The 24,449-nt window shown below is 46.1% G+C and overlaps 1 protein-coding gene and 1 non-coding gene across 8 annotated transcripts in view; one reads left to right on the top strand and one right to left on the bottom strand.

Annotated features, from left to right (window-relative positions):
* Window positions 1-24,449, top strand: part of HIPK2 (homeodomain interacting protein kinase 2) — a 185,680-nt gene that overhangs the window by 119,237 nt on the left and 41,994 nt on the right. For 5 of the 7 annotated variants that reach the window (XR_015766802.1, XR_015766799.1, XR_015766800.1 and 2 more), the window contains exons 3-9: window positions 1,575-1,698; window positions 1,966-2,085; window positions 3,941-4,027; window positions 5,668-5,852; window positions 10,745-10,907; window positions 15,040-15,247; window positions 16,136-16,257. Coding sequence is in view for 3 of the 7 variants with exons in the window: in XM_028106243.2 (XP_027962044.1) it covers window positions 1,575-1,698; window positions 1,966-2,085; window positions 3,941-4,027; window positions 5,668-5,852; window positions 10,745-10,907; window positions 15,040-15,247; window positions 16,136-16,257 (1,009 nt within the window). In the remaining 4 variants the exon portion in view is untranslated. The remainder of the gene's footprint in view (window positions 1-1,574; window positions 1,699-1,965; window positions 2,086-3,940; window positions 4,028-5,667; window positions 5,853-10,744; window positions 10,908-15,039; window positions 15,248-16,135; window positions 16,258-24,449) is intronic. The other 2 variants (XR_015766801.1, XM_028106246.2) reach the window with 1 other exon arrangement.
* Window positions 21,753-21,859, bottom strand: LOC114211799 (U6 spliceosomal RNA). Its single transcript, XR_003609834.1, has one exon. It is a non-coding gene; the product is annotated as a U6 spliceosomal RNA (small nuclear RNA).

Raw genomic sequence — 24,449 nt, 5'->3', positions numbered from 1 at the left:
CGTCAGCAATCGCGACTGGAGGACACAAAGGCCTGCATGAGGGTGAGGCGCCAGGCAGAACCCTGGCAGCCGAAGATGCCAGCAGTGAGGGGATGGGGAAGACCCATTAAGTAGGATCAGTGGCAGCTTGCACCAACCCACCACACACAGTAACTCCCTCCTACCAAGCCTGGGAAGACCCACCCGGCCTTGGACTCTGGCAAAAGCGTGTTTGGAGCCCAGACTGAGGATTATGGCGCTCTAGAAGCCAGCACCTGGCAGAGGTGCCGAATCCCCAGCTCTGAGGAAATGAGGAAACTCTTTGCTTCTGAAAAATCAAGACTGTGTAACAAAACATGTTGGTTTTTGTTGGTTTTTTTCAATGCTACGATCTGGAGACAAAAGATGAGCCAGTGAGAGCAAATTTAAAAGAGCAAAGTGGGGAGATGCTTTCTAAGTGGGGAGCGTTCAGCTCGAAGCTCCGAGACAAGGGGAGGTATTCTGACCATACTCTTGCTTCCTCCTCCTGTGTTAGCTGGGTGAAAATAACCCAGACGGAGCCGTCTCCCCAGCTCCCACTGCTCCCACTCCAGGCTCCTGAAAGGGTAAGAGAGTGGCATCTTCTGGCATTGCTTAATCAAGTGGGAAATTTGCAGAGAAAACAGAGGCTGGGCTAATGCATTTCATTATCAGCAGAGCGCCTTGAGCCACATTTTTTTAAGCTGTGTTCATATCTCATACTTTGAACCAGGTTTTTTCCAAAATGTACCCCTACTTAATCATGACACATTCTTAGAAAAGAAAATGCACTCTGTGGTCTCCTTGGTTTTCGTTACTAACTACATGTGAAAATTTCCTTTTGAATTTAGGTGGTTTCCTTCGGAAGCTCCAGCATGTAACCTTGTCTATCACCTGAAGGGACATAATCCTACAGTCAGGAACGGGTTTATAATGGAGTTCTGATGGTACCCAGACTATGGATTCTATAATTATAATATTAGAGGACTTTTTAGGAGACTAAGTTTTTAGAAGCTGATGATAAAACAAAACAAAAAAAAATAGTGTTTCCTTACAAAAGTGTGATTCAGACTCCTACGAAGACGGATCATTGGCATTAATGGATTTTGGATTGAATCCCCTTATTCTGGGTAGAGGCAGCTTGTTTTCTATATTACTGATAAAGTAGAGGACCTGTATTTCAGAATTCCTTTGTAAAAAACCAGGCATTCTCTAAAAATTGGTTTCCTGGGTTTTCAGTTACAAAAGATAACTCCTGAGTCTCTCTAAAGTGGTTACTAGCTCATCTGGTTAGAGTATAACGGTAATGAAGTCAATGGATGGGGCTCCCTGTAGGTCTATTCTAGACCTACCCTTCATCTCAGCCAGCCGTCTGACCACACTGCCTGCTTACGGGGAGGACCAAGCGCAAGAATGGAGGGATCACTGCCACGCAGTGCAAGAACCATAGGTCCTTTAGAGGGAGGCAGTCATGGCATCCTGGGTTTGAAAGATAGGATTTTATGTAGAGTTCATATAGAAATAGCTGCCTGCACTTCCACGTCGCTAATGATTTCTCTCCCCTTCTTCCTTTTCAGGGCCCCTGAGATCATCCTCGGTTTACCATTTTGTGAGGCAATTGACATGTGGTCCCTGGGCTGTGTCATTGCGGAGCTGTTCCTGGGCTGGCCGCTCTATCCCGGAGCTTCCGAGTACGATCAGGTGGGTCCAGGCAGCTCAGGCGCTCACAAGAAGCACTTCCTTTATAACATGACACATGGATGGGTTTATAGGGTGTTTCCTTGTCTCCCAAACCTTGCTTCCCGTAACAGTGCTTTTCTTTCTTTATTCCTCTTTCTTGCCCCTTTTTCTTCCATTACTTCTTTCTTTCCCTATAAAATTGTCATTTTTGTCAAAGGCACTAGAGCCATGAGGACACCATAGGTAGGACAGGAAACGGCCTGACCTCCTTCTCCTCTTTTCTTGCAGATTCGGTATATTTCACAAACACAGGGTTTGCCAGCTGAATATTTATTAAGCGCAGGGACAAAGACAACTAGGTTTTTCAACCGTGACACAGACTCACCGTATCCTTTGTGGAGGCTGAAGGTAGGAAGAGTGGCCCCTCCACTCCTCCCCAGTGCCCGACACTCAGGGAAGAAGGGCACCGTCCACTTAGTGGGGGAGATTTTACCATCAGCACGTGGATCCTGGATTTCGCTTTGATTCAGCCAGCAGCATGGGAGAGGGGGTGACCATTGTTGACATGTGGGATGGATGAATTCGGATGTTCAGAAGCACCACTTTGTTTGGCTTGCTGCCTGCGAGGCTCAAATCCCAAGTTCTGGTGGCTAAACTCCTGGGATATAATCCCAGTAAACCATGATGACTTGTTGGGTTTGTGCTGGAGACAGAAATGAACCACCCCCTACCCTCGAGGAGCTCCCAGTCCAAAGGGAACCCGGACGCATGTGGCAAGACCAGGCCCCCACCCCCCACACCCCCACTGTCACAAGTGCCCTGTCCCTGGTAGGAGCAGAGTGTGGGGCCAGGAGGAGGGATCCTTGAATACTGCCTGGGGCAGAGGGTCAGGGAGGAGCATTTGAGCTGGGCCCAAAAAGATGAAGAGGGTCTTCCAGGCAGAGGAAACAGCCTCAGCAGCGTGGCATCCTAAGGCTCTAGGGAGGGGTCTGTCTGTCCGAGCCGGCAGGTGGTAAAGCATGCCATGGTACACCATAAACTCTTGGGTGGTTTTACTTTAACGGAAACATATTTTGCTTTCACTTTGATCTGTGCCTAGTAATTAAAATTAATGTGTTTTCCTGGGAAGGAGAAAATAATGCAAGTCTTAAGTATGTTTTATGTTTTTAGGTTGTTTTTTGTTTTTCGTTTTTTGTTTTTGCAAGAGAGTAGGTGGGGTTTTTTGTTGGTTTTTTTTTTTTTGGCTTTTTGTGTTTTTTGTTTTGTTTGTTTTTTTTTTTTACAGAAACCACAGCCAAATTCTAATATGATTTAATGATAAAGTGTGGCCAGTAGTTGCAGATCTAGAAAAGAGATTTGAGAGTTAAGCAAGCACTCTGAGGCTGTTGATGAGAGGGCTGGCATTTGGCAACTGTGAGAGTGAGCAGCTCAGGGTGAGGTCCAGTGAAAAAGAGTTCCGGGGAGGAGAAGGGTGAGGCCAGCCAGGCGCAGGGTTCGCTTCTATATCTTAGTGAGGAGCCTCGGTCCTCCGTGTCTGGCTGTTCCTGGGATCAGAGCTGGGATCCTAGCAGCTCCAGGTGTGGCATCCTTGAGTGAGATTTTGAGGATCAGTTACCTGTGATCCATGGATGAGTCCAGAAACCCCTAGTAATTGGAGACAGCAGCTTCCTAGACCAAGGCCGGTGCAGGCACCATATGCGCATGGCCCAGCCCCAGGAGGACTCTGGGGCCAGCTGCCGCTCCCTGGCCATGTCACCTTGGCAGACTCCTGAAGTTTGCCCTTCCTCTTTCTCCCTCTAGAACGTGGGTTGGTCATCGTCCTACCGAGGGTGGTTGCGAAGAATACTGAATGAGCTCATGGGCTTTAGAACGGTGCCTGGCAGGCAGTGAGAGCCTCTAGATGAGAGTTTGAGAAATAAAATTTAAATTTATAACTATGTGGAAAAGGGCCTCTCCTTCTCCACATGTGGAATCTCACCTTATCCCTTAAACTCGGGGGAGAATGAAGGGTTATCAGGGATGTGGCACATTCTTGTTGGAACCCTCTGGGTCTGATTCAGAGTAGGCCCCCAAAGGGTGTTTGTGGGAAGGAAAGGAGAGAGATGCGTTAGTGTGGTGGATGAGCAGGTCACTTTAAGAAGAGTGTCCTCTGCAAGATGGGAAAAAGACCCTCCATGAGAAGCAGAAGCTCCAGGGTTGGAGTCACAGTGACGAGGAAAGCATTCACAAGACCAGTCAATCAGCTTTTGCCTCTTTTGACTAGACACCAGATGACCATGAAGCAGAGACGGGGATTAAGTCGAAAGAAGCAAGAAAGTACATTTTCAACTGTTTAGATGACATGGCCCAGGTAAGCCCCATGGGTGAGTATGCAATGTTCGCCCTTTACAAACCAAGCACACAAGACCTCTGCGTAGTATAAGATGGCGGCTAGAAATTGATGTTACTCAACTGCGGTGGTTGACCTTGACCCTGAACAGTGATATGCCACTCTTAGTAAGAATACCATTGGGTTGGTGGAACATTTTCAAAACCTTACACCAGCTCTTCAAAAATAGCTTCAGTTTATTGGGTCCCATTTGTAAAAAAAAAAAAAAAAAAAGTACTGGCCAATCTTAGTGATGTTTTCATGAGAGGAATTCAAGCTCATTAGCACACTGGAGTCCCATGCCCATGATGCAGTGTATTAATTCTCTCAGGCTGCTGAAACAAGGTACTACAAACTGGGTGGCTTAAGACAGCAGACATTTATTCTCTCACAGTTCAAGAGGCTAGAAGTTTGGCATTAAAGTACCGTGTCAAGGCCATGTCCCCTCTGAAGGCTCTAGAAAGAAACTGTGCCGTGCCTCAGTCCTCATGTCTGCTGGCCCCTGGCAATCCTCTGTGTTCCCTGATGTGTAGCTGCATCACCCCGACCTCTTCATCCTTCTTCATTCGGCCTTTATTCCTGGATTTCCTCTTGCCCATGCACCCAAACCTCCCTCTTCTTTCTCTTATAAAGACACCAGTCACTGGTTTGGGACCCACCCTACTCCCGTATGACCTCATTTCAACTTGGTTGACATCTGCAAAGACCCTGTTTCCAAATAAGGTCACATTCACAGGTACTGAGCATTAGGACTTAAACATACCTTTTGCTGCCACACAACTCAACCCACTTTAGTCAGTCTCTCTCAGCTCACTGGTGGGACCACCGGCTCTCACCTTTGTGCCCAGAGAAAATTCTAGAACTTTAGCTATTTTTAGTGTAAAGACAAGTCTAAAATCAGGACAACCCAAAGAGAGTTTTTCTTAAAAGCAATGAGAAGTAAAGCTATATAGACCGATAAACACTCGGCCCACTTCTTACTGAAGGCAAGTGTGACCCAAAATCATGATTCTGAGTAAAGGATACTTGTTGGTTGAGTAGAAGCTTAGATTGTCTGAGAAAACTGAAATTGCTTTCCAGAGCTTGCCTTGGAAAATAATAGAAAGCACCACAAAACAAGTCTTTCAAAAGCTGTCTTAAGCTTCCTCTTGGAAGAAAAATTCTATGCTCAGATATTCTGCTCGTCTTGGCCAGAGATAAGCCCCGTGAACTCAGGGCCTAAATTAATTCTGGCCCTAACTCAGGGCATTGCCAGAGGACACAAACATTATAGACGGAAGAAGAGGTCACATCGGCTTCTGCAGATTAAATAAAGAACCCTTTTTTGCATTTCATTTTTTACTACTTGCTTGTAGTTATTGTTTTTCAATTGTGGTAAAATATGCATAGCATAAAACCGACCGTTTTGACCATTTTGAAGTCTCTAATTCAGTCGTATCAAATACATTCACATTGTTATGCAACCAATGTCCAGAAGTCTTTCCATCTTGTGATTATTTTCAGTGAAGTGTGATATGAGGTAAATTTCAGCTTAACTGATGGAAGCAGGAGCAGAGAATAAGGGAAGTAGGGGGAGGTGGGGCACATCAGGGTTTTGGTAACCTGTCCCGATTTCCCTCCAGGTGAACATGACAACAGATTTGGAAGGGAGTGACATGTTAGTGGAGAAGGCCGACCGGCGGGAGTTCATCGACCTGTTAAAGAAGATGCTGACCATAGATGCTGATAAGAGAATCACTCCAATTGAAACCCTGAACCACCCCTTTGTCACCATGACACACCTACTCGATTTTCCCCACAGTACACAGTAGGTGTCTTACTCGATGCTTTTTACCAGGGGTCAGCAAACGTTTTCTTTAAAGTCCCAGAAAGTAAATATTTTAGGCTTTGTGGCCATATAATAGTTCTGCCCTTACAGGCTGAAAAAAGGTGGCAGCCAGATTGGGCAGCCCGGGGCCACACTTTGCTTCACACCAGAAAGGAGGGAATGGTGGAGCGTGGGAGAGCGCCAGGCAGGATGAACCGGGCCCTGGGACCTGTGCATAAAGGGAGTGCTCAGAACGGCAGCATCTATGAAGCGAAGCCACTCAGTGCCAAAGCTCACTCCCAGAACCATTCCGGAGTGGCCTCTGTCTGGTCGGGATCCGGGTTTGTTCCTTCGGTCATCCATCCATTCAGCAGGCTGTGTACTGTGCCACATGCGGGTACAGTGTGGGGCAGAGCAGACGGGGGGCCCCCGCCCACTGGGGCTTCCAGCCTATAGGTGAGGGAAAGCCACCAAACAGGTGACCCTCAAAGAAGCCGGCTGTTATCAGGGAAAGTAGGCTGCCATCGGGGCAGGGCAGGGCAGCCCTTGAGGAATGACCGCCGAAGGAGGAGCAACAGGGAACCAGGGACCAAGGCCAGCAAGGGCAGGAAGGGCACTGCCCGCGTGGGGACTCCCAGCAGGGGCGGCACGGGGTGGGAGCTGGGGTTCTGGCGGGGGAGAAGAGGCCTCGGGGTGAGCCAGGCAAGGCCCCATGTTAAAGATTTGGGTCTTCATCCTAAGAGCAGTGGAAATCACGGAGGGACTCCCGAGCAAGGGATGGCTGGTTAGAGTTGCATTTAACAAACACCTACCTGCTGCTCCATCAAGTCAGAGGAGCTAGGAGGCCAAGTGCCCGTCAAGGTCGGCGAGGTGAAAGTTGTGGGTGGCCTGAGAGCTGTTAGGGGGGAAGCCCCAGCAGGTTGCAGGACCGAGGGGAGGGGAGGGAGAAACAGGAGTGACTAGAGGGGCCCAAGGGGGTTCTTCTGATATGAAGAGACCGGAACAGTTCAAGATGCTGGCAGGAAGTGTGTGTAGTAAGCGAGGGATTGAAGAGAAGGATGCAGAAGTTCCCTGAGACGCCGGGAGGGGCCACTGTTACACGTGGGTGTCAGCAGGCACGCTGGCTGGATGAGGGAAGCCGAGGACGTTCTTCAGGCAGCTCCTGTCTTCTTTTGTTGAGAGCCAGATGGTTGGTGGCTAAAGAAGCATAGGAAAGCCTGGGTAGTCGGGGTAGGAGGCGGCAGAGCGAACTCACCAGAGCCTTAGGGGACAGCTGCGGAGCACGGAGGTTGGACGTGAATAGTGGGGAGGGTAACCGGACCCCCCAGGTGAGGGCCTGGAGAGAACTGACGGTTAGTTGGGGTCACCCCAGTTGGAGCTTTGCCAGGCTGCTAGGAGGAGAAGACAAACTGAGAGACCAGGGACGGTGGCAATAGAGTGGTCGGAATCCAGGAGGATGGCTGTGGGAGGCCTAGCTGTGAGAGGGAAAGGAGGCAAAGAAGGAGGGGCCAGAGGGGCTGAGTGGGCTGATCGCCTCAAAGACTGGTGATTTTAGGAACCGCCGAAAGAGCCAGAGGGGCGAAGGTGCGGCCGGGAGATGCGATGCTTGAATTTGCAGTGTGGGGAAGTGGAGCAGTTGCGGTTGGTCGGGAGTGGGTGGCTAGAAATGACAACAGGCCACCAGGACGAGAAGTAGCTGAGAAGCCGGAGCTGCGGTCCGAAGCCTCCCCTGGTGGGCAGGGCATGGGGCACAGTGGAGGACAGAGGTGGCACAGGCCTCAGTGATGGACGGGGAGAGGTGGTGGCAGGACGGGAGGGGTGTGGCTTTGCGGAGGCTGAGGAGACAAAGCACACCAAGGGCCTGACTGGCTTAAACAGCAGAACTTTATTTTCTTACATTTTTAGAAGACCAAGACCAAACACCAAGATCAAGGTGTTTGGCAGCATTGGTTTCTTCTAAGGCTACTCCGCCTGGCTTGTAGATGGCCGTCTCCTCCCTCTGTCCTCACGTGGTCCTCCTGTACACCTCCGTGTCCTGATTTCCTCCTCCTCGTAGGGAACTGGATGAAGGTCCACCCCGAGGGCCTCATTTCACCTCTTTAAAGATCCTGTCTCCAAATGCGGTCCCATTCTGAAGTACTGGGGCTTCGACTTCAACATAGGCATTGGGGGCACAGTTCAGCCCATAACAGAAGATAATGAGAGATGGCACTTCAGCCTCTCAACCTTGAGGTTCTTGGGGTGTGAAAGAATAAATAGTCCATCCCCAGATGTGTGCAGGGAGAAGCAGTGTGCTCGAGAGCGCCAGATTTTAGTTCGGGTTAGGAGGACATAGGGACGCACGAAGAGGCTGAGCATAAGAGATACCTGCACATCCTGGCTGGCCCTGCCATGACCAGACTGGGCCGCGTCCCAAGGCTGGACCCTCTCCAAGGTGCAAAAAATGAGTGGGTGGTACCCTCATTACCTCCTCTATTTTCAGAGCTCGTCCTTATCAGTTGACGCTGAGTAAGTCAGATCACATTGGAACAACCAATGTTTCCTTGGTTTGCCAGTACAAAGAAGGAACTCGGAGCCCTCCCTAGCAAACTCTCATTCCAAGATTTGTCCTGTTTCTGGGGTGGTAGGGCTAAGTCAAGGGCGTCAGTCTGTACAACAGAAGGAAGGCACACTTGGTGATTTACTGGATAGGGCTCCCGTGAGATCAGTCTTTTTATATTCAGGGATGAAGTGAGACAACTGTGAAACAGCATGGCAGGAGATGGAGTAGTGCTCTCCAGAAGGCTCCCGTCAGCCATCTGCACAGTAGATGAGACAGTCACCCACATAAAGTCAGGGGCGTGGTTGAATGACCTCAGGGCCCTGCCCGTCTCTGGGTCCTGTGAAGGAAGCAATACAGTGCTTCATTGTCCTTGGTGAAAGACCAGGCTTGGAGATCATGAGCATCAGCTTCAGATTCAGAATTCGCTGTAGGTCCAAGAGGATCCCTGGCAATATAGAATTCGGAAAATGGGCCCCAGAAGGAAAGACGGGTCTTTGAGCATACCTAAGCTTACCTGAGAGTAGGCCTAACCCCTCGGGGGCCCTAGAACTGGCTGGGAAGACCATGAGAACTACAGGGCAAGAAGAAACCTCCAGCGCATACTGCTGAAGACCTCCCCACCCTTGGGGCTGGGCCAGAGCTGCCCCAACATCTAGATTAACAAGTGAAAGGGACCCCACCCATTTCTCCGTACCAGGGTGCTAGTGCACAAATTCCTTAAAGACCATTCTCACAGAATTAACCCCAAGTGCAAGTGCTTGCCTACCTTCGTGAAACTCAAAACTCAGACCACTTCAGCTAGAAAATTCATAGTCTAAAAGCTTTGGGTTGAATTGTCACAAAACCATATAATGCTTTAAATACATTCCAAAAAGAATACAAAACCCATCATTTTATTCTTTCAGCTTCCATGTGAAAGCACTTAACAGTTTGCTTCGTACTCAGTAGATGCTCAAAGCATGTTAGCATTACCAGTACTTTTAGCTCTTAGTTACCATAGAAGAGGTTTTCCTTTCTCTGCAGGGTCAGCAGTCAGTTAAGTGTTTATATCTTGTGCATTGTGTGGCCATTCTAAGTAGTCATTAACTCTGAAAGAAAGGATTCTCTGAGCATGTCTCAGTTCAGAACATCGTTCGTGGAAAGGATGTTTGGGGATAGCCCACAAACACCCAGTTGGCCCAAAATCTAGCATACCCACAGTCTACATTTGTAATCTTAAAGTAGTAGAGAATTAACATTTTATTTATAGTCAGTATTACATTATTTATAATTAAAATAAGTATTTAAAATTGAAATTTAAATGCTGTTTCACTATGCTAAATATTAGCATTTGAGGAAAAGTAAGTTTAATGAGAAGACAGAAGTGAATGAGAAACAATGTATAAATTCTGAAGGACACTCTATGGTGGATTTTCATATGGTGGTTGAGGCCACTGAGGCTTTCCTTTTCCTCCATGCTGATGTCAGCAACATTTTTATACTTCCCTTTCCTAACTAGGGTTTTAGTTTGATTCACAGATGCAGTGGAGGAAGAAAAAGAGGGAGGGAATTTTTATTTCATGTAACTTGGCAAGAATGAGGAAAGCAAAAGGGAGGATGAATCGGGAGGTTAAAGAGGAGACACATGCGCACGTGAAGACTGCCAGTAATTAGCTCCTCACCTTGGCAGATGACCTGTCTGTCCTCTCTAAAACTTCATCCTTACTTGTAAAACAGGGGCGACAATCCTCTCTCCCCCTTGTGGCTGTTGTAGGACTGAGTGAAGGAGTGCTTGCAAACACCTTCCACAGTTCTCAGTGTTAACCACGATTATTAATTATTACCAGTAGCATTGTTCCCATTACATGTGCAATCCAGTGGGGACAAAGAGTGGCAACGGGGACAAGGTACTGGGTTGGCTGGTTCCTTGGTCGTCCCGTAGATGGCGCCAGTGCCCCAGAAGTGCAAGGAGTTGTCTTTGGTAAGACAGGCAGGTCGGAAGCTGCTGTTTCTTGTTCCCAGTCAGAGAAACGACCCCGAAAGCCGAGAATGAGCCATGAGGTTGGTTCAGCAGATCAGATATATGAGGAAAATACAGCGAGAGCCGTCACGTCTCTTGTGCTGTGGAGAACCTTTACCCATCCTGGATGGGGGACGGGCGCTAAGGCCGTGGGGGCGGTTCATCTGAATAAAGGTGACTCTTGCAAACGCAGACTCCACCTGAGAAATCCAGGAAAGTAGGCCTGAAGTTAAGTTTCCCCAGTTGTCTTACTTACTGCGTTAACGTTTCTTTCCCACTCTGTCCATTTTCTCCCCTTTATCCCACATTACCTTCCTCTTTCCCTCATGCCTCTGCCTTCTGCATGAACAGCGTCAAATCGTGTTTCCAGAACATGGAGATTTGCAAGCGTCGGGTGAATATGTATGACACGGTGAACCAGAGCAAAACCCCTTTCATCACGCATGTGGCCCCCAGCACGTCCACCAACCTGACCATGACCTTCAACAACCAGCTGAACACTGTCCACAACCAGGTGAATGGGGAGCAAAGGGGAAGGCGGGCAGGGCTGACGGTGAGCATCAAGAATTGTATTTTCCCCCTCAAACCTAGTCAGGAGATCAGATTCTTCCAGTATCATATACAGCAGACAATATCATACACAAAAGTCCTCTACTATGTAAGAAAGTGTTTACTTCCAAACTTACTTCCTTTGAGAGACCTAGGCACTCTGTATGGACTGCTGGTCCCACGGAAAGGTCCCAGAAAGGACTCTTGGGATGCTTTTTCTGAGATGGTACCTCTTAGTGTTTCCTTCTGTCCCGATGTGGGAACAATGTAAAGCCTCCTGCTCTAATGCTTTTATGTCTGACATCTGCCCGGTAAAGAATTCGAGCACGGGAAGGGACGCTGGCGATCACGCAGGGCAGACCCCTTCTCCTTGTCCCTGTACTTACTGCTGGGTCCACATGATCTCCTCTTGGGACAGATAAAACCTGTCCTTTCTCCAAGTCACAGGGAAAATCAGTTCATCAGTCTGTCACCAGAATCCCAGCAGCCGGAACTAGAAGGGACCAGGAAAGTAAGGTTTTCTTCCCACACATTTCCAACTTTTTACAAAAAATTAGTAGAACTCCACACCTTACGTGTTATTTAAAATAGGAATGAGACCCAGGAACTATTTACTGAGTGAATAATCTCCAAATCCTAGTCCAGGCTGCCTCTGGTATCTAAGAAAGAGACTTGTACTTTTATTCCCAAATTCCAGTCTTCCCACTTCCCCCAAAGAACTAACTGTCCCTAGATATTTTTTTCAGCCTTCCTATCAAATCTGCAGTGGTCACAACACTCCTGTGTGTGTCTGCACACACCGCACCAGAGGAAAGGAGTGTCTCTTCTAATCCTGAAACATGGATACCTCCGCCTTGCCCTCCACACTCTTCTGACAGGTCCCTTCCTGGCACTGAAGAGACACTGACCTCAGCTACCAGCCCCCACCCCCACCCCCACCTCCCCTCCCCCACCTCCCTGGTCTCTAGGCCAGGCCTGCAGCACACAGAGTTGCTGATGCTGAGCTTTTCTTCCCTGCCCTCTCTCCCCCTGCCTATATCCAGGAGAGACCACATGGAATCTGCCACCCCTGGGGGCCATTGGTATTCTTAAGACTCTCCTTAGCGGGGGGGCGCCTGGGTGGCTCAGTCGGTTAAGCGACTGCCTTCGGCTCAGGTCATGATCTCAGGGTCCTGGGATCGAGCCCTGCATCAGGCTCTCTGCTTGGCAGGAGGTCTGCTTCTCCCTCTCCCACTCCCCGCTGTCTCTCTCTCTCTCTCAAATAAATAAATAAAATCTTAAAAAAAAAAAAAAAAAAGACTCTCCTTAGGGGGAAGAGCTAATGCTAAGATTTGGCATCCGAAGAAACAAAGAGTACCTCCCAGGGCCTGGCCCAGTGCTCAGGCTAAGGTGTCCAAGGCAGACAGATGAGCTCCTTGACAAAATACCACCATGGTTTTGTCCTTCATCACCAGAACCCCATCACATTGGCTGGCAGAAGAGGGTTTGTTTTGTTTTAAGATTTTATTTATTTATTTGAGAGAGAAAACGAGTAAGCAGGGGAAGGAGCATAGAGAGAGGGACAAGCAGACTCCATGCTGAGGGTGGAGCCTGACACGGGGCTCTATCTCATAACCCCAAGATCACGACCTGAGCCCAAACCAAGAGTCTGACACTTAACCGCCTGAGCCATGCAGGTGCCTCCAGATGGGTTAATATAACTGAGAAGTTCATTTAAATTGATGGTGTTGGGGGGTTTCAGTGCAGAGCACAGGGGACCCAGGCGAGACCTTGGAGCACAGAGGCTTGGAGGGAATGCTGTGTGTCAAAGATTTGTGTGAGTCAGCAGGGCCTGTACTCACAGCATGCTCGTCAGCAGTGAGTAGACTCTCTGGCTGGTGCCATGAGCACAGAGAGCAGAGGGAGATAAATTTGGAAGGGAAAGTTGGCCAAACCGTGGGAAAGGAGTGCCAGACTGAAGTGCGTATATAGTGTTCATTAGACAGTAATTGGAGATTTTGGGGGCAGAGGTGGTGACAGGCACAAAGTAGTCTTCTGGAAAGAATGTTCTAGCCTCAGCCCCAAGAAGAATTGGAAGGGGGGAGAGTGAAGGCCAGAACTTAACTAAACAGAGCCCAGGCACCAGGGGAGAGACCCTCAGCTAAAGAGGGTCAGGTCCCAGGGATGATTTGAAGGAGGCAGCCGCAGGAGGTGGAGTGGTCGAGTACCCGAGTGGGAATCTGGAGGATATTGGTCCCCAAGGAGGGAAATGTGTATGGGGAGGAGCCTCCAGGACAGGTGGGGCCCCAGAGAGAACAGAGAGGAAACACAACGCATGTCATCAGTAACAAAACACAGATGCTCACACATGCGCATCACCCATGCATTCCCAGTCACACTACCTGGAGGCCCAAAACAGCCACTTATTGTGACAATACGTATCTTAAAATCCAAACATGTATGCTACATAATGTAGTGATTACTTTCAAACAAATTAATTTGCTTTGCACAGAAATTCAACATAGGGGCGCCTGGGTGGCTCAGCTGGTTAAGCGACTGCCTTCGGCTCAGGTCATGATCCTGGAGTCCCAGGATCGAGTCCTGCGTCGGGCTCCCTGCTCGGCAGGGAGTCTGCTTCTCTCTCGGACCCTCCCCCAACTCATGCTCTCTCTCTCTCATTCTCTCTCTCAAATAAAATAAAATAAAATAAAATATTTAAAAAGAAAAGAAACTCAACATAAAGTCTTAAGTATTAAAAAAATGTAAAATGAGATTTTATGCTTTTTATCAAATTTGACATATATTCGTAGCCTTCTTAAAACCCTATTTCCACATGTGTCCAGGATACCCTTATGGCTCTTGCCTCCTTATCCTTCAGTCCATGGAACCTCTAGCAGCAAAACTTGTAAACAGCGTTGAATTCGAAGACACGGCGACCCCCTGCCCCTATCTTGCTCAGGATCGGTGTGAAGAAGGCTAAATGGGGCAAAGCCAGAGGCTTCCCAATTCAGAACTGAGTTTTCTTGCTTCCCAGGGAAGTTCATTCTCAAATGATGTCTCTTTCCGAAAGAGACAGAGAACATAATTTCAGAGTTAGTTAACTCCTCTCAAAATTCTCCTCACCCACCGGCATCTCTCCTCTCTGGCTTCCAGCCTTCAGAGTCGAACGCCAGTGTACGATTGCCCCAGACTCAAACAAGAAAGCCCAGACTGCGTGTCCCTCTCCCTGGCTATCTGTTTCTATGGCATGTTAATTTCTATAGCTCTCTGTTTCTATGGCGTGTTAATTTCTATAGCTCTCTGTTTCTATGGCGTGTTAATTTGCAGTAGTGGGCTCTGCAGCCATCTGTAAACAGTACTCCCCTTAGGCCTGAACAGGAGAGCCCCCTTCCAAGGCCTACCTCAGCCTTCCTCCGTGTGTGTGTGCTTCCTTGCCAAACACTGGGTACCTGGGCCCCTGTGCCTGTAGAGGCCTCCTCCTGGCTTCATCCTCCTGAGTATGGACTGTGCCACCAGGCCCAAGGGAAAGGGACTGTGAACAGAGCTTGGACGTGTGGGCTGGCAGGTCCGCATATGTGCACCCAAAGCCCCTGAGTTGTGGGATGGAGCTGGGGCAGGAAGAGAAGGCAGACAGGAGGTCAGCTCTCGCCTCCTCCCCCGCCCTCCCACTCCCCGCCCTGTCACCATGTTCCAGTGCAGAACCCAAGGAATCCAAGAGTCCTAAACTCAAACCTGGCCTTCCAGGTAGTTGTGAAGTATATTTATCAAAGTGGAAGGGTAGAACATAAATAGTTTCTGGCCCAATTTTTAACTTTGCCGTTTTTAGACCTACATTATGCAAGCTTCCGTTTGTCCGCTCATCCAGGCCCCACAAATGCTAGGACTTGGCCTGAGCGTGAGCACCGAAGGCGATTCTATTGTGGCGGCAGGTGCCTGCTTTTCCCTGAGACTCAACTGTGTCTCCACTCCCCTCCGTTTTTGCTTTTTTGCTCTTGGTTTTTATTCGTTTGCTCTTCTTTTGAGTTCATTTATTTGCTTTAGACTCGTGGCTCCCAACATACCACCTCCCTCATTTTTTATGTTTGTTTATTTTTGTTTAATCCCCATCATTCCTTTAGGCTCCCACCTCCACCAGTGCCACTCTTTCCTTAGCCAATCCCGAAGTCTCCATACTAAACTACCAATCTGCACTCTACCAGCCCTCAGCGGCATCCATGGCCGCAGTGGCCCAGCGGAGCATGCCCCTGCAGACGGGAACAGCCCAGATCTGTGCCCGGCCCGACCCCTTCCAGCAAGCTCTCATCGTGTGTCCACCCGGCTTCCAAGGTAAGGATGAGCAGACACAGCCCCTCACCTGCTTACCAGATGACCTCTGGGGCACTGGTACCCGTGTTTTTCCCACATCACTGAACTTGAGGACCCCTCTCCTGCTCTGGCCAGCCTAGGAACAACAGGACTTAAGCCTCAGCACCAAGTTGTTTTTCTCCCCACCTGCTGGTGTTTTTGTCCCCGGCCAGCATGTTGTTTGCGTGCCTATTGTTAGGCTGATGTCAGCTTACATTTCCTCCAATGAAATATCCTCCTGGAGGGTTATCTGTAGAGAGTTGGCGCTCTGCCAGCCAACGCAGCCTCCTGCTCTCATGAAAAATACAAATCTGACTGAAAAGTACCTCCCAGGCCAGTTCCCCAAATGATTCTTTAGCCACGCACCCCAACACTCTTCTCCTGAAAGTTCTAAGAAGCCAGAGTTGACTGTGTACGAGATTACCGTGTATCTGGAAAGCTCAAGTATTTGTTTCCACAAACCTCACAGTGTAAGCCTGTGTGTGGCTGCTCAGGTTCAGAGTCGGTGCAATTCTGGTGGATTCAGATGCTCTTCCCAACACCCCTGACTTTGACATACCACAAGTGTATTTTCATGTTAGAAGCCACTTTTCTGCTGGGATTTGTCGGCATAACTGTTCCACTTTAGGCTTTTACAGACTCCTTAATTTGACCTTCTAGTCTCTGAAAAGGTTCAAAGTTGGTTTTTTGTGCCTTTTAAAATTTTGAGTTAGAAACTAAAGGGGAGACTTGCAAAGGACCAGGTGATAGCCGGCAGGGACTGGAGTGAAGGGGAGATGAGACCTGACCAGCTGGCTAGGAAGGTTCTCCGCATCCAGCAGTTTCTGACCCCCCAACAACCCCTCTCTCCCTTGCCCGGGTCTGGAATAGGGTTGCAGGCCTCGCCCTCTAAGCACGCTGGCTATTCCGTGCGAATGGAGAATGCTGTGCCTATCGTCACTCAAGCCCCAGGAGCGCAGCCTCTTCAGATCCAACCAGGTCTGCTTGCCCAGGTAATTCTTTCTTTATCCTTACTGGTATTGCCATTATCCGTGTTAATGTCGTTAACAAAAGAGATAGATCTCCGCTAATTCCCTCCTTGGCAATGAGTTAGGTGCTTCGACTCATTAGAATAGATCAGTAATATTCTGAATGATCCCCAGGTGAATCACCTTCCTACGTATCTTGCTTATAATTCCACAAAGAAATTTAGACACAAGAAGAGTCTGGGGAAATTATTATTACTATTGTAGCTTTATAATGCAAATTAATATGGGAGACATAGGTTTTAATCCTAACTCTGCTGATAACTTTGTGACCTAAGGCAAGTCAGTTAACATTTCTTTGCCTTGAATTTCTTTCTTATAAAATAGAAATGACTTTTTAGAGCCAAAAGGAGCCTTGGAGATTATCTCCTTATTTCATAAGGGGTTGAAAAACCAGATCACCAAAGCTGTGATCTGGAACCTTCCTTATCTGTTCACATAGGTTACTCCGAAGGCAGAATGAGAACACAGAGGTGAAAGTGGTTGAAAATGTGTAAAATGTTGTGGAAATTTAAGGTAACAGAGTGAGGCAATGATAACGGTAATCAGTCTTTAATGGCACTCGAACAAATATATCATCATTATGCCCGACACTTTATAGTTGTTAATTGATTTAATCCCTACAACAGCACCATAAGTAAAGTATCTGTCTCCAGGTGACAAATAGGGAAAACAGGTACAATCCCTGGCTCAGAGTCCCATGGCAATCAGGTGACAGAACCAGGATGCAAACCCTTCTACAGAATCGTTTCCATTGCTGGGCGGCAAGGACAGCTTAACCTAACTGTTAATTTAGAAGCACATTAATTTGTAATCAAGGTAGGTTCCCAAAGCCTTTTTTCAAAGTGTTCCTACAGACACTTCATTTATGGTATCTTCCCTTGAACAGAAGTGTTTGGTTTTATTTTTACTGTACTGAAATTGCATAGGTTTGGGCTCTCTAGCCCATTGGCCTTTCTAATGTTCTGCTGTCTTCACTGTTAAAACTAACACGTCTTGCTGTCTGGTAGGGAAAGCCCTGTTCCCATTTCGTCCTTCCAATTCTTCAAAATTTCCTTGTCTAGCCTCGTCCCTTCACTTTCCATATGAATTTAACCATGACTCTTACAAACAAAACAATCACTGACTCCGAGTCACACAGCAATTAGCAATTACCGCTTCAAAACGAAAGGCCCTGGAGTGTACTTACTGGACTTGGGTTAAATTTTATATTTACCTGAGGAAAAGCTGACATCCTTATGGTATTCAGTCATTTCATGCACGAACACAGCAAAACTGTATATTTATCTTTTACTCTTTTCATTAAAGGTTTCCTTTGTTGGAATAATTCCTAAATATTTTGCAGGTTTTGTTGCTATTAATAATTTTATTAATTTTCTTTTCCAATTACTTGTTTTTGGTTTCTAGGACTAAACCTGTTTGGTCTACTGAGTTTGTTATCTAGCAGTCCTTTTTTTTTTTAAGATTTCATTTTTTTTTATTAGAGAGAGAGTGCGTGTGCGCACCTGTGCACATGTGTGCATACGAGCAGGGAGAAGGGCAGAGGGACAGGGAGAAGCAAACTCCCTGCTGACCAGGGAGCCCGACACGGGGCTCGATCCCAGGACCCTGAGATCATGACTGGAGTTACCCAGGTGCCCCTATCTAGCAGTCCTTCTAAACTCTGAGTAGTTCTGGTTGTTTCTATGAATTCCTGTGGATTTCTTATGGGGACTACCTTTTTTTTTTTTTCATTTTTTTATTATTATGTTAATCACCATACATTACATCATTAGTTTTTGATGTAGTGTTCCATGACTCATTGTTTGTGCATAACACCCAGTGCTCCACGCAGAATGTGCCCTCTTTAATACCCATCACGAGGCTAACCCATCCCCCCACCCCCTTCCCCTCTAGAACCCTCAGTTTGTTTTTCAGAGGAGGACTACGTTCTTACTAGCTTTGTTTCTTCCTTTATAATCCTTACGCTACTATGCTGCCAGCACCTCAAAACAATGTTCACAACAACAGTGTGGACGCTGGACATCCTTAAGTGGTACCTAACTTTACAGGAAATTCTTCTGTTTGCCATATTTTGTTTGCTATCAATATTTGATAGAAACTTCATCAAGCTTGCTAATTTTTTAATGGAGTTATATCACATGTTCTTTCTGCATCTAGTAAAATACTCATGTGCTTTTTGTTCATTCATCTGCTAACGTGACAAGTTACATTAACAGGTTTTTAATGTTAAACTATCCTTGTATTTCTGAGATGAGCTTTATTTGATCACGTGTGTTTGATACGCATTTATTCTTTTCAATATTGGAGTGGTTGTAAATATTGTGGTTAGTGTTTTTGCATCTATGTTCGGAAGTGAGAAATGGCCTATAATTTGTCTCACTTAGAGAATCCCTGTCTAATTTGAGCATCGAGGTCATCCCAGTCTCATACAATATGTTGGATGTTATTACCCTCTTCTTCTGTGTTCTGGAACAACTTATTTAAGGTGGATATTTATCATTCTTCGTCTCTGTTCTGAAGTCCAAAATGATATTGCAGTGACCACTGACACCAGCTTCTGATGGCACACAAAGTTGTGTTGCTGAAAGTTTATAAACAGAGAACCTTCCATATTTAAAGTAGGCCTTCCACTTCTACTTCTCCCACTGGCCCTCAGAGCTTCCTTTTGCTCACACAGTTTGGTAGGCGGGAGTTTGGAAAAGGCCAAGAAAGATCAGGCACACTCCAGGGGCTAACTATCTTGTTCATACTTTCTCTGATTGGCAGAAATCCAGACCAGCCTCCCAGGGCTCCTCCTCTGTGAGCCAAAACCTATAGAACTCACACATACTTAAAGATTTTTTGTTTGTTTGCCCACTTAACCCTGGCAAGCCAGAAATCATTTCTGAAAGAAACAATAATTAGCATTCTTATTAGCTAACCTAGACATTCTTCATTATTCACTTTGGGGAAAACCGGTAAGCTCAGCATTTCTGAATTTGTTTGTCCTTTCATCGTAGCAGGGAAGAGCTTTACCTTTGCCTACTTGAAAGAGTCCCTAGAGTGCTGTAAATCTCCAAGTGGATTTAACCTAAAGCTGTAATTGGAAGAGGGAACAAAAAATACGTGCGCAGAGTTTAGTCACTACAGTGTTTATGACAGGAAACTACTAGAAGCAATTTGAATGTTCATCAGTAGGAGATTTGTTAATAAATTGATGTGTGTGCATAAAATGGAGCACCATGTAGCCATTAAAAAGGACATGGTAGGGGTAGGGGTGCCTGGGTGGCTCAGTTGGTTAAGCATCTGCCTTCGGCTCAGGTCATGATCCCGGAATTCTGGGATCGAGCCCCATGTTGGGCTCCCCACTCAGCGGGGAGTCTGCTTCTCCCTCTGCCCTTCAGCCTCCTCGTGCTTGCTCTCTTGCTCGCGCTCTCTCTCTCAAATAAGATCTTAAAAAAAAAAAAGAAAGAAAGGACACGGTAGACTAATAATGTGTCTTGACATGCAAAGATTTCTTATGTTAGGTTAAAAAAAACCCCTGCACTATCCAGTGTCACTGTGTGTCTTTCTGTCCATTGGTTGTTTTCTTTCTCTGTTTGTCACTTAATCCATGCCAGTATGTTAGCCTATAAAGGTGGAGCTCTCTCCTAGATATTTTTAACTGGTGCCTTCAAAGGATGAAAGTAAGCTAACTTATAAAACTAGTTTGGTGGCTATAAAAAAGCAATAACTAAACATTTAAACTAGTGCCTTCATTTTTCTCTGGGTAAATTTCTAGGTATCAGGGAGAGGCATTCCAAATATTATTCTTTAAGTATATCCAAAGAGTGGGTATCACTCTTTTTACAAATATTGAAACCTTTCCAAGGATTGTATTTGTGGAAGTTTAGAGACGGAGTCTTTTGAGTCCATTCCTCCTGTTTGTTTTGTTTGCTTTGCCTTTTCCTCCCCACCTTCCAGCAGCATCTCACATCCTTCAAAGGGAAATCGTCCCTCTGGGGTGCCCCAAGGGTGTGTGCACAGAAGGCCGGAGTGAAATCACACCCTCTTGTGTCAGTGGTCTGGGAGTGGTCTTCAAGACCAACAAGAAGACAGTCTTGTTGGTACTGCCCAGAGGGGATTGGCACCTCTGTCCTTCCAAGCCTCAAGCCAGAGCACCTTGACCACCATCAGAAATTGTGAATGAGTGGGTAAAGGTAGAGAGGTGGGAAATACAGTGCTCAAATGAGACAGTATTGAATTTATCTCACTTTTCAAATGCCAGGGCCCAAAACCCCCTTTGACTAGGAAGGCTGGAATAGAAATTCAGAGCTCCCTCCCACCCACCCCGCCAAGATATGGAGATTCGTGAAAGACTGTGGCCTTTCACAAAGAAGGTGCCTTTTTCTAGCCAGTCAAGTCATATCACCTGAATCCCTTTAAATGCTTCCCTAAGGACAAACAGTTGGCTGGAACTTCTTAAACTGTCTAAAATACAAAACTTCAGTGCTTCTCACTTAAAACCTCCTCTGGTGACATTTTCAGCAACCAGTCTGTCCAACCTTTCTGTCTTGCTCTCTGCTTCTGTCTTGCTTGGTGCCTGAATTGTTAATGAATAAGGAAAACTTTTCCATGCTACTTCTATGCATTTACCTTGAGTCCCTGATCCTCAATAGAGCCATCATTTCTGTGTATCCTCTCCATAAAGAGAGGCAGTGTGCTGGCTAAGGGCATGGGCTCTGGGATTTGATTGCCTACAGGTCAGAGGCCAGTCCCACCACTTACCAGCCATATGACTTTAGGGAAGTTATTTTTGAATTTAATTTTTCTTTCAAAATAACGCATGTACCTAATTTTTAAAGTTAAATGAGTCCACGAACTTACAAGAAAATAGTAGTCTCCCGCTCTCTCCCATCCCCAATTTCCAATCCCCCAAAATAACTTTTAACTGTTTCGTTTTGTTCTTTAACTTCAAGTTTCTAAATAACATATTTAAACTACTTTTTACTGATATTTCCATTTTGGAATTTCCATTTTACTGTGGAAGATGAAGACCTAGCCCCCAAATCCACCCCACCCCCACGGCACCTGCCCAATCATGTGCTCTCCCTCTCTCTCTCACTCACTCTCTTCCTTTCTCCCATTCTTCCCATGGAAGTTTCTTATCCAACCACTTTGCATTATTTACATAATTATTTTCTTCAGTATTGTATACTTTTCTCAACTGAGCCTCATAATATATTATGATTCTATTCCTTACCTATGCAACTTGTATTTCCTGGAGTTAATGGTGGTTTCATTTTTTCATTGGGTGAGTTTCCTCTCTTAAGACTCTCCTCGTCCACGGTGATCTGAAATTTCATGACTATATGCTTCCTCATGGGTCTTTTTTCATACAGTGTCTCGGACACTGTTTGCCCTTGTAGTCTAAAAGTTTGTCTTTTATTTTTCCTTTAAGTTTTCCCCCTCCATTTTCTCTTTTTCTTCTTCTTCTTCCTTTCAATATGGAACTCTTCGTGAATGTGCATGTCATCCTTGTGCAGGGGCCACGCTAGTCTTCTCTGTATTGTTCCAATTTTAGTATATGTGCTGCCAAAGCCAGCACTTGTGTTTCCTCTTTGTGAAATTCTTATTAATTGGGTGTTAGTGCTTCTGAATTAATCTGATTTTCATCTTTTTTCCCATTTTCTCTTATATTCTATCTGCACTTCTTTCCAAGAGATTTTCTCAACTTTTATAAAAAAAAAAAAATCTTCTATGGGGGTGCCTGGGTGGCTCAGATGGCTGGGCATCTGCCTTCGGCTCAGGTCATGATCCCGGGGTCCTGGGATTGAGTCCCGCATCGGGCTCCCTGCTCAGCGGAGAGCCTGCCTCTCCCTCTCCCTCTGCCTTTCCTCCTGCTCATGCTCTCTCTCTCTCTCTCTATCTCTGTGTCTCAAATGAATAAATAAAATCTTTAAAAAAAATCTTCTATGGAATTAACTTCTGTTAAAGTTCTCATTTCTAAGGGTTCTTTCTTATTTCTCTATGTAGATATGGACATGTAGATATATATTCCTGTATATGATCTTGTTTCATATATATGTATACGTGTGTGTGTATGTGTATGTGTGTGTGTGTGTATAATTCTTTTTAACTCTGTGAAGACAGTTTAAGTTTTTGGAAATTTTCTTCTGATTTCTACACTGTTTTTGTTTCCTCTGAGTTTCTTTTTTTGTTTTAGACTCATGTTAGAAGCTTCCTTCTGGTTATCCTTGGCTGTTCATTCATATCTAAGACTGAAGGACTAAAAGACTAATTTGAAAGCTACAGGAGGGAAAGGACTATTGAATGCAGGCTTCTCTCTGGTCCTATAAGGAGTGAGCCCAACATTTTCATTGGCAGATTCCCTGATCCTCAAAGGGATCTGTAGTTTTTTCTCTTGGACTAACCAGCTTTCCTAGAGAGAATCCTCCAACCTCCTACTTTGGTGGGGCATGGGGAGGAAGGGTATAAGCCTACATACCAGGGTCTGCAAACTGAAAGGTAAAGGAATCTCACAGACTTGACCTTAGATTCCCCAGTCTTCTAACTCAGTAATTACCCTTCCATTTTCCAGTTTCTAAGATTTTGTCAACTGTTGTTATCTTTGTCCTTGTGGATCTCTATGTTTTTTTATTCCTTCGCAATCATTTCAGTTGGGTTTAGAGAAAGAGAGCAATAAATGTTTAATTTACTACATTTTGGGGCAGGTTATTTAGCCTTTCTGTAGTTCAGTTTATCCATCTGAGAAATGTGGAGAAATAACAGTCCTTACCTCACAGAACTGGTGTTAAGATGAAGTCAGAAACTTGAGGTGCCTGGGTGGTTTCCATTGGTTGAATGTCCAACTCTTGATTTCGGCTCAGGTCATGAGCTCATGGTCATGGGATCGAGCCCCACATTTGGCTCCGCGCTCAGCACAGAGTCTGCTTCCCTCTCCTCTGTTCCTGTCCTCTCTCTTAAATAAATACATAAATACATAAATACAAAAAAAAAAAAGATGAAGTCAGAAACCTATCTGTGGTCTTAGCTCTGTGCTTGGCACACAGTATGCATCAAGAAGTATTAGCTCTAGGGGCACCTGGGTGGCTCAGTCGTTAAGCGTCTGCCTTCGGCTCAGGTCATGATCCCAGGGTCCTGGGATAGAGCCCCGCATCGAGCTCCTGCTCAGTGGGAAGCCTGCTTCTCCCTCTCCCACTCCTCCTGCTTGTGTTCCCTCTCTCGCTGTGTGTCTCTCTGTCAAAATAAATAAATAAAATCTTAAAAAAAAAAAAAAGAAAGAAACTATTAGCTCTAGGGGCGCCTGGGTGGCCAGTCAGTTAAGCGTCTGCCTTCGGCTCAGGTCATGATCCCAGGGTCCTGGGATCAAGCCCCACATCGGGCTCCCTGCTCAGCCAGGAGCCTGCTTCTCCCTCTCCCTCTTCCCCTCCCACTTGTGCGTGCTCTCTCTCACTCTCTCTCTCAAATGAATAGAATCTTTAAAAAAAAAAAAAGTATTGGGCGCCTGGGTGGCTCAGTTGGCGAAGCGACTGCCTTCGGCTCAGGTCATGATCCTGGAGTCCTGGGATCGAGTCCCACATTGGGCTTCCTGCTCAGCATGGAGTCTGCTTCTCCCTCTGACCCTACCCCCTCTCATGCTCTCTCTATCTCATTCTCTTTCTCAAATAAATAAATAAAATCTTTTAAAAAAATAAAAAATATTAGCTCTAATCTTATAAATTATAAAGCAGTAATAAAGTATAAGTTACAGAAGTGTATACAAGTAATTATACAAGGGTGAAGTGTCATCTTACATGAGCTGAACATGTCATTCAGTGAGAGGGGTCAAAAATAGCCTTTACCGTATCTCTAAGTCAGTATAAATCTTACTGCCAACAAAACTATTACTCATTTAACTTTCTGAGTTTGTAATTGTTTTAATCGACTAAATTATTTTTCTGCTGGGTCTGAATTCAGTAAACTTGAAATATAGTTAACTATAATGAACTGCCTTGGTAGAATTGCTTCTTTCATTTTATCAACAACCATTAATTAAGCACTTACCGTATAAACTGTGGTCCCTACGCTGTTTGCCTTTATCAAAACAGATCAATAAGCAAACAGGCAATGTAAAAAAGGTATGAGAGACCTCAGTGGCCTTATCTGCACCATGAAAAGGATGTACCAGGTGAACC

Source organism: Eumetopias jubatus, unplaced genomic scaffold (assembly GCF_037043125.1).
Source record: "Eumetopias jubatus isolate StellerSeaLion01/CBP00866 unplaced genomic scaffold, mEumJub1_p1.0 scaffold_14, whole genome shotgun sequence".
Taxonomy (NCBI): domain Eukaryota; kingdom Metazoa; phylum Chordata; class Mammalia; order Carnivora; family Otariidae; genus Eumetopias; species Eumetopias jubatus.
The sequence above is the reverse complement of the archived record's forward strand: the minus strand, read 5'-3'. Positions and strand labels throughout refer to the sequence as shown.